The 9656-nt window shown below is 39.1% G+C and overlaps 1 protein-coding gene across 2 annotated transcripts in view; it reads right to left on the bottom strand.

Moving 5' to 3' along the window:
• Positions 1 to 9153, bottom strand: part of evi5b (ecotropic viral integration site 5b) — an 85422-nt gene extending 76269 nt beyond the window's left edge. The window contains exon 1 of one of the 2 annotated variants that reach the window (XM_052129978.1): positions 9046 to 9153. In XM_052129978.1, coding sequence (XP_051985938.1) covers positions 9046 to 9048 — 3 coding nt within the window. In that variant the 5' untranslated portion in view covers positions 9049 to 9153. Of the gene's footprint in view, positions 1 to 8114; positions 8247 to 9045 lie in introns of those variants that run through there. The other variant, XM_052129979.1, reaches the window with a different exon arrangement.
• Between the last annotated feature and the right edge of the window lie 503 nt (positions 9154 to 9656).

Raw genomic sequence — 9656 nt, 5'->3', positions numbered from 1 at the left:
CAATTAGCCATTTTCCCCGGTGTCATGTGACTCGTTAGTGTTACAAGGTCTCAGGTGTGAATGGGGAGCAGGTGTGTTAAATTTGGTGTCATCACTCTCACACTCCCTCATACTGGTCACTGGAAGAGAATCTGAAAAAAAATGTCAGCCTGTCAGTGCTCAGACCATACGCCGCACACTGCATCAAATTGGTCTGCATGGCTGTCGTCCCAGAAGGAAGCCTCTTCTAACGATGATGCACAAGAAAGCCCGCAAACAGTTTGCTGAAGACAAGCAGTCTTAGGACATGGATTACTAGAACCATGTCCTGTGGTCTGATGAGACCAAGATAAACTTATTTGGTTTAGATGGTGTCAAGCGTGTGTGGCGGAAACCAGGTGTGGAGTACAAAGACAAGTGTGTCTTGCCTACAGTCAAGCATGGTGGTGGGAGTGTCATGGTCTGGGGCTGCATGAGTGCTGCCGGCATTGGGGAGCTAGTTCATTGAGGGAACCATGAATGGAACACGTACTGTGACATACTGAGCAGAGCATGATCACCTCCCTTTGGAGACTGGGCCGCAGGGCAGTATTACAGCATGATAACGACCCCAATCACACCTCCAAGACGACCACTGCCTTGCTAAAGAAGCTGAGGGTGAAGGTGATGGACTGGCCCAGCATGTCTCCAGACCTAAATCCTACTGAGCATCTGTCGGGCATCCTCAAATGGAAGGTGGAGGAGCACAAGGTCTCTAACATCCACCAGCTCCATGATGTCATCATGGAGGAGTGGAAGAGGACTCCAGTGGCAACCTGTGAAGCTCTGGTGAACTCCATGCCCAAGAGGGTTAAAGCAGTGCTGGAAAATAATGGTGGACACACAAAATATTCACACTTTGGGTCCAATTTGGACATGTTCACTTTTGGGGTGTACTCACTTTTGTTGACAACGGTTTAGACATTAATGGCTGTGTGTTGAGACAATCTCCTTTTTGTGAGATACTGTATGATGTAACAGTATCTGTGAGCTTGTCCAGATTGTGTCTGTAGCCTTGAAAACACTCCAATCAGTGCAGTCAAAGCAGGCATATAGTTCCAGATCTGCTTCATTGGTCCATATCTTTACAGTCTTTACTACAGGCTTAGCAGATTTTAGTTTCTGTCTGTAGGTTGGAAGAAGATAAACCAGACAATGATCAGAGAGTCCCAAAGCTGCTCTAGGGACAGTGTGGTATACATCCTTTATTGTTGTGTAGCAATGATCCAGAATATTTCTGTCACTGGTTGGTGTAATGTGCTGTTTGTATTTGGGCAGTTCACGTGTGAGGTTTGCTTTGTTAAAATCCCAAAGAATAATAATAACTGAGTCCAGGTATTGTTGTTCCGTGTCTGTGATTTGATCAGCCAGCCTGTGCAGTGCAGCATTCACGCACGTGTGTGGCGGGATATAAACACTCACCAGAATAAACAAGGAAAATTCCTGCGGCGAGTAGAAAGGCTTTAAGTTAATAAAGAATGCTCCCAAATTAGGACAGCATATCTTCTTTAATGCTGTTACATCTGTACACAAACCTTCACTGATGTAAAAGCATGTTCCACCGCCTCTCATTTTCCGCAATAAATCCGCAATGCGATCCGCTCTGAATAGCTGGAAGCCCAGCAGATGTAATGCGCTGTCCGGAATGGCTTCACTCAACCAGGTTTCTGTGAATAACAAGGCAGCAGAGGTTGAAAAGTCCTTGTTTGCATGGGTGAAATTATGTAGTTCTTCCGTTTTGTTAGATGTTCGAAAGCCACACCGATGGAGCCGGACCATTACGACGGCTCGTCTCCCTCACCTGCTTCTCTTGAACAGCACAACTGCGCCTCTGATTAAAATGTCCAGTAAAGTATCCGAATAGTCAAAAACCAGGAAAAGATTGTCTGGTATATGCTACCGAATGTTCAGCAGTTCGTCCCTGGTAAAACTGATTGGAAAAAGATTATTAAAAACAGGACAAACAAACAAAAACAACAAAAGAATAGGAGCGCTCCACACCAAGGCAGCCATCCACGGCACCATCTTGATGTCATTATCAAATCTTGATGCTAACTTTCTAAACTCCAAGGAGGACAAATGGCTAAGAAACAGACCAAGAGAAAAAGGTTAGACAAACATAAACTAAAAAAAGAAGGATTATGATAAGTCGAGGGCTAGGAGCCACGTCAACATTGGCGAGGCTTTTCAGTGCTGGTGAGACCTCAGTGAGGTAAAAGGCTTGAAGACGGATGCAGAAGTTGCTCTTTTTCATCTTAAAAGGTGTACTCACTAATTCAAATACAATACATTGTCAAATTCTGCAAATATCTCCTCACAATTTGCTAGCTGTCCATTCTGTGGGTGGGCTGAAAAAAAATCTAGTATTTGTACAAAGCCCTGGCTCTGTAATGGGACAAAAACAAAGTGGATCGGGCCGATCCACACAACACTACTCCAGCCAATCAGCAACAGGTGGTGATTCTTGCACATGCACAGGATGGGGGGTGGGGGTAGAGCGATGGCAAATTTGGCTGATGCCAACTTTCAGGCCGATCCACACAACACTACTCCAGCCAATCAGCAACAGGGGGTGATTCTTGCACATGCACAGGATGGGCTTAGAGCGAGAGGGAAATTCATTAGAAGAGCGATGGCAAATCTGGCTGATGCCAACTTTCTTAACTCCAAGGAAGACAAATGGCTGAGAAACAGACCGAGAGAAAAAGGTCAGATGAATATAACAAAAAAAAGAAGGATTATGATTAGTCAAGGGCTAGGAGTGTCATTAACATCGGCAAGTCTTTTCAGCAGTGGAGAGACCTCCGAGAGGTAAAAGGCTTGAAGAAGGATGCCGAAGTTGCTCTTTTACTTCTCGATAGATGGGTAACATACATTTTGCTGTTTCATAGAACCCATATATTCTGTTGTTGTGATGTTAGATTTAGATGCATGAGAGTTGTGAGTATCTGGAGCCTGTGTGCGTAAAATTGTCTCATCTTCTCTGCAAGTTATTTTAGCAGCAGCAACTTACTGAATTTGGGGGGCGGAGATTCCAAAGGAGCACCGAAGGGAGGGGTGTGTTTGTTTTGGCAGTTGAGTTCAAATATCAACAGTGTTTCTCAGGAATCGCTGAGTGCACTTTAATGGATGAACAGCAGATGAACACTTCTTATGTGTTGTCTATGGATTTACCACACAGCACAGATGGTCTGTTCCCAGATTATGTGGAACATAATTTAGTTATAAACTAAACATGTTTTAGGGACTTACGGCATCAAAACAGAGGCGGCAGTCGAAGTGGTGCCGCTTTCCAAGCTCATTCAGGAGCATGCTGCAACTTTGTTGAGCACGACTGCATGTGGCACACACCACGCAAGATAAAAGTATTTTATTCTCCATGGCTGCCCTTGTCACTGACCAATCATTGAATTTATTCACAACCAATCAAACGACATATACATTTTATGTAGTCAAACACAAAATGGGGAAAAATAAACTCGCTGTTGCTGAATTTCCTGAGTGATATAACGTTACTTTGAGCGTTTATAAAGACATAAATAGGAAAACAGCCTCATGGAAAGCTGCGAGTGGACGAGTCGGTGTACCAGGTGAAAATAGACGAAGGAAACATGCAAAGCTTTTGTTTGGACCATCTACATTAATGATCTCTCCTGCTACAGGTATCTGAAACATCCACGTTAGATAAATAGAAAATACAATTTCCCTGGCGGGTTATTGACAGACTGTTTTGTGGATTTTGAATGTTATTTTGTAGCACTTCCATTTTAATTTGATGTGATGCTATTTATACAATACCAATTTGCCAAAAAAATATAAAGTAACATGCAGTCTGTTTCTTTGGTCATTAAAGAAAATGCAGAACTAATCAAATGCGGTGTGGATAAACAAATTATATTGTTTAACCTTGATATTGTCATTTTACATAAATATAAAAAAAAAAAATTATATCTATAAATATTGTAATACATTTAATGAAAAAATAAGTGACATTTTATTTAAGTGCAATCACATACATAAAAACGAATTCAATATTTACAGTAATCGTGTCATAGATGCAGTATCTGAGCTGAAGCAGTAGGGAGCATTATTGCACTTCTGGTGTGTTTCGCACCGCTTCTCGTGTGAATGGAAAACACCTGTACAATCGAGAAGTGGCAAGATCGCAAGCAAAGCCTGGTGCCTACAGCGTCCCTTGTAAAACCACCTTTGCTGTAATGGAATGTTTAAGGTCTACAGAAACCATACAAACTTTAATAATGTCCTCTCTATGGGTCTGCAGCAGGAGTCCTGTCTCACAGGTGGTGTCTTTTGCAGTAGTAGTCTGCAACAGCCTGCATAAATCAATACAGTTCTTTTTTCCTTATTGCTTGTCTAAGGGGCTTATAGTGACAGGGAGACAACGACTATTCTGAATACAGAATGATGTGAATGAAGAAAGGTCTTTGCCAACATAATGACACATGACATTACACAACAACAGTGGAATAACTGTTTTAGGCCAACCAAGGCACTTTCCTTGTGCGAGACAGACAGGAACACAAACAACAGACTAACCCAATCAGACATCCAGTTCACCTTGTATAGCAAGCAGATTTATTTCTGTTGCAATGTATCCTTTCTCTCTCTTTCACCAGTCAGCACTTTGATGTGAGGGAAGATGCTGTTTTTCTAAAAGCCAAGCTTGTGTTTTCAACCTGTGGGGCTACCGCCTGACTCAAATGTTACAGCTTAGAAATTCTCTCCGTCATGAAGTCTGAGATTTCAAGATAGTCTGCTCTGCAATAAGGGAACTACAATAAGACAGTCTGCTTGCAAAGCAAACGCTAGTTCCGTTAGGCCAAATGGAGGCAAGATTGTATGTGGAAATTAGTGGTTGACCAATATATTGTGGAGGCCGAGTAAGCTGGATGCAGTCAACAGATTGCAGCTTTCGCTGGATCTGCGATAGAGCAACTTCACGGTAAAAGCGCTTCATGTGAACTATAAGTAAATTTCAAATTCACGGTGCACTGCATGTACTGCATGTAAATTAGTTTGATTCTGTCTTCTTGTGAGAAAATCGATTGATAATGCACACTAGGGGTTTTCCAATAAAAATATCTAAAACCCTTTTTTTTTTTTTTTTTTTTTTTTATTATTATTAATTTTCTTTAGAAACCATACTGAAAAGGGAATAAAAATTGTTATCTGAGAATGTTGAATATAATATTAAAAATACAAATTTAAGAATATCTAAAAATCCTTTAAAAAAATATGCATTCACCTGAAGCAGCATTTAATATATTTAGACTTGCTTTTAGAGAATACACGTATATACAAAATACACTTATATTTATGATTTAAGTCTAAATATCTTATACGTTGCTTCTCAAGTAAATGTATCTTGTTTTAAGGATTTTTAAACCATTTAAATGGAAAACAAGACAAAAACACTTTATAACAATAGGATTTTTGCAGTGAATTTCTTTACTGAATTAAACAAAGTATTGTTTGGAAAATTACTAATAAAAATTAATATCTAAAGACAACATAAGTGTAAACATAACAAAACTAATAATAATAATGATGATGATAATAATAATAATTGAAATATAAATAAATTTTAGGTTCAAGGTGAACTTGTTTAGGTTGTATACACATGTACAGTATAGGCTATAACGTGAACCTGCAGATTTGCGTTCACAATGCGCAAAATAAACTGTTCCGTAGAAATAATGTGAACTTAACTCACGTGACCTCCTGAGATGATTTTAGGACAGGGGTCAGTAAACTTTTTGACATGGAGTGCCATTTTTTATTTTCCTGGTCAATGGCTGTGCCAGAATTGTGTGGAATCTTAAATATTTTGTTATATTATATCATTGTAATCATGTGATCACTAGCAAGTAAGCAACAGTGAGAGATGAGCAGGCTATTTTATTTATATTATGTTTTTCGCACCTGCATTCCAATCTACATCTTGATGTAATCCTTCATGATCACTGCATGTTTTCATCAAGTGAATGGGAGACTAAACACTATTAAAGTGTGACGAGAACAGAGAGAAACAAGTTCAAACCAAGCAAATGTTCAGATGCCACTTAGAGCAGAACTATACAGAGCATTCCTGTAGGTGATCTTCTGATGAAGGTGACAAATGACATAAAGTGAACCAAAACAGTGTGTCAAAATGGCTGGGTAGTTTCAATAAATACAATGAATGATCCCAGTATGCCAGTAAAGTTATACTGACAAGACATAAGAAAAAAAAAACAACGGCATCCCCTTTTACAAATAAAAAGCATTCCAGAAGGCAATTACACAAGTCATTTTAGAACTCTACCCTTGCAAAATCCCACACTTTACACCCACAATATATCACTAAGACATCTGGTCCAAATTTCTCACCTTTGAGTCTGAGAATAACATGAGGGAACCATAACACTAACATGAACTATAAGCTTCCAAGCATAAAACACACAAAATCTAGTCTAGAAATTATGCTTATTAAGATGTCAGCAGCATGACATTCATCATTATCAGTTATCAAAAATCTTATAATATGACTGACACACATACCTCAGTTCACTCAACAGTCCACATCCTGAATGTGCATTTTCCATTAATGTGCAAAAACAAAACACTGTAGCTTGGTGCAATAAGAGTGAGAAGGATGTGCTTGCAACTAAAGTACATGAGCAGCGATCAGAGGGGATCAGCTGTAATCACTGGTTATCGTTTCACTCATGGTTCTAACAACCTTTACAAGGTCAAAGAATGAAGGTGACTGGTAAGAATCTGAACTGGAGCAATTTGCTTTTCAGGACAGCTGGACTAATCCCTTGCAACACTGAGTCAAAGTTATCATGCTAAATAGAGGGGAGAAAAATATCAAAGTAGTTGGTAGTATTCCTAAAGTCACAATCCAATTAGCTGTACCACCTTGCATTAATTTCATTATGTGACATCTAATGTCAAAAAATGGTCTTAGTTGATGATCAACTACATCATAAAAGCACACCTGGCATCTAAAAGGTCTAAGATATCGAAAAATACAAATCTGAAATGTCTGCTATGGCACAACTGGTTTTAAAATTGGGCTTAGACGACCTACCTAGAAAAGACCTTTGTAAATATTCAGCAACATGGCACAGTAGTCAGGGAGTATGGTTTCGCTTCAGGCTCTCTGCTTCCAAATATCTCTGACCATTATGTTCTAGTCCTACAGTTCATGACACAATCCAGCTGATGTTCTGACACTCTCATCTGTCTAAACACTAGTTACATCCCCAAAACCGTATTAAACATATTAAAGTGGATGCATACAATATAAAAAAAAAACACATCCTACATTGTTGCACTGTAATTCTGTTAATTTGTATTCATGATGCTTGATCTGTGAAATATTGGATGGATGCATGCATTTGTTGCTGTTTTATGAGATCACACTTCTCTTGATTCCACGGATCAATGGTGAGTTACCCCACCCAAGACCTCTAAACGTGGCACTGTGATGACAATGTTGTGATCACGTGCATTAACCTCTGATGACCTGGGACTGTTTTGGATGAGTACACGTATGGCCCTACTTGTAAAAACGCAAATAAATAACATTAAAAAGATCAAATCAAGTCATCTGCTGGTGATTAAATACATGCTAAACAATCCACTGAGCAGCTCAAGAGATCGGTGGTGCATTATGTAAGCATGACTGAATAAATCGCATTATAAAAAGAAACATTGCAAGCATATGGCAGCTTAAATTTGCATGCATAATACAGTCTGATCAATGTTAAACATTGTTTCTTATTGAGATGTCTGAAGCTAAAGGGGTTAGCAGTAGTGGCTAACAGACAGTAGACACCTCAACGAGTAATGCTGGAACTGTTCAAAAGCCCCCAAACTGACAATTGTTACACTGTATTTAATCGTTTAGACGGTATATTTGTGGCTGACAAGAAGTGAGATGAAATGAGAATAAATAACTACACGGGCAACTACAAAAACAATAACAGGCAATGGAGGTTGGTCGGCATTCAGCCCCCTACTGCAACAGGCACAGAGATACACACACTAGATTAAAAAAAAAAAAAAAAACTTGTCGAAGAGTTTACCTTGAAGCCTTTTTCAATCCCAGGGTTTTTTAGCTAAATATTAACTTTCCATGGAGCTAGGTAAAGTTGCAGAACACTGATGGTACACAAACACTGTGGGTTCAAACCCGACGTCAGCGGTCAGTTTTGACACTGGGGCAGGATTTTAACAGACCAGTCCATAGGGGGGGCTGAATAACCCTGTGTGTATGCGCAGACAGCAGAGCAGATACTGCAACTCCTTCAGCAGTTACTTGTGCCATCAGCAGCCGAGCTATGCGCTGCGATAGCGAAACTGCGCAGTACGCATGCGTGCACCTGCGTTGCCTGCATTGATTACTGACTCTCTAGCACTCTCTGCTGTACACAGTAGGTTACACATAAACACGAGCTTTTGGCAGACAATACTGATAAAATTATTAAAAGCCCTAAAAAACAACACAAAAAGGCGACATTTAACTATTTCATTGTCTTTCACACAATTTAATAGTGCATCTTCCTTGAGTCTATGTACATTAGGAAGTCATAAACAGAAAGATTTGAATTTGAGATATCATAATGTATTATAGTCTAGTCCGTGTATGTCATTGTCACTGATAATACAATTAGCTCCACCTAATTTTCTTCACAATCCACAAGAATAAGCAAGAGATATGACATCTGAGAAGATTATATACACGTTGTTACAACATATAACTGAAATCAAAGCTTTTAAACCTTCAGGATAGTTTTCAATTACTGTATAGGTAAAAGTCGGAATTTGACAATTTGGTTTAGTGAATATTTTATGGGAATCGATGGGTTTTATCGATGCAATCAGATAATTTTACTATTGTCATTATATGCTGCATAGAGACTGTCTATCTGTCTCCCAGTTTCAAATTCTAAATACCGTAGGCTACTACCCTTGTAAAAAAGGAAACTAGACCTGAAAATGGAATAAACAACTCACCATCAGATGGCTAGTTCATTTGCATAATGTAGATCTCTCAGTTTTTCAAATTAATTTACTGACTAGACAGACAGTTGTGTTGGTGGCAGAAGACGTCTCAAAGTCAACTAACTTTTCTGGTTTTCCCTGACTGTCCTGACGTGAATCAAATTTCTTTCTGCTGTATGACACACCTTTCTTTCTCCAACAATGCATCAATGACGCAGCGATCGAGCCAATAAAAGTCACTTTACGTGGAACCTATTTTAAGACACAAAGAAAAATAATTACTTTCTCCAAGTAATGGGATTTAGCTATTTCCTTTTGAAGGTGTGTCTTTAACCCTTTAATGCATACCTTGGGTCTTCAGTGACACGGGACCTCATTCAACCTCATGTATCTTATTAATTTTTGGGATTTATGCCCACACCTCTTCAGTATTCTTCAATAATTCTCTTCTGAACAATGTATGAAAAAATAAAGAAAGAAAGAATGAGGGAAAATCAGCAATCATTTTTTTTTTTTTTTTACAGCTGCTTGATTATCAAAAGTATATAGGATCATTAAACACCCTATATGTAATTGTGTCTGGGGATTTTTTATGATTAATGCCTATCTAGATAAGTTAACTA

The sequence above is a fragment of the Xyrauchen texanus genome, chromosome 7, assembly GCF_025860055.1.
Source record: "Xyrauchen texanus isolate HMW12.3.18 chromosome 7, RBS_HiC_50CHRs, whole genome shotgun sequence".
NCBI lineage: Eukaryota > Metazoa > Chordata > Actinopteri > Cypriniformes > Catostomidae > Xyrauchen > Xyrauchen texanus.
This window is presented reverse-complemented; position numbering and strand designations above follow the sequence as displayed.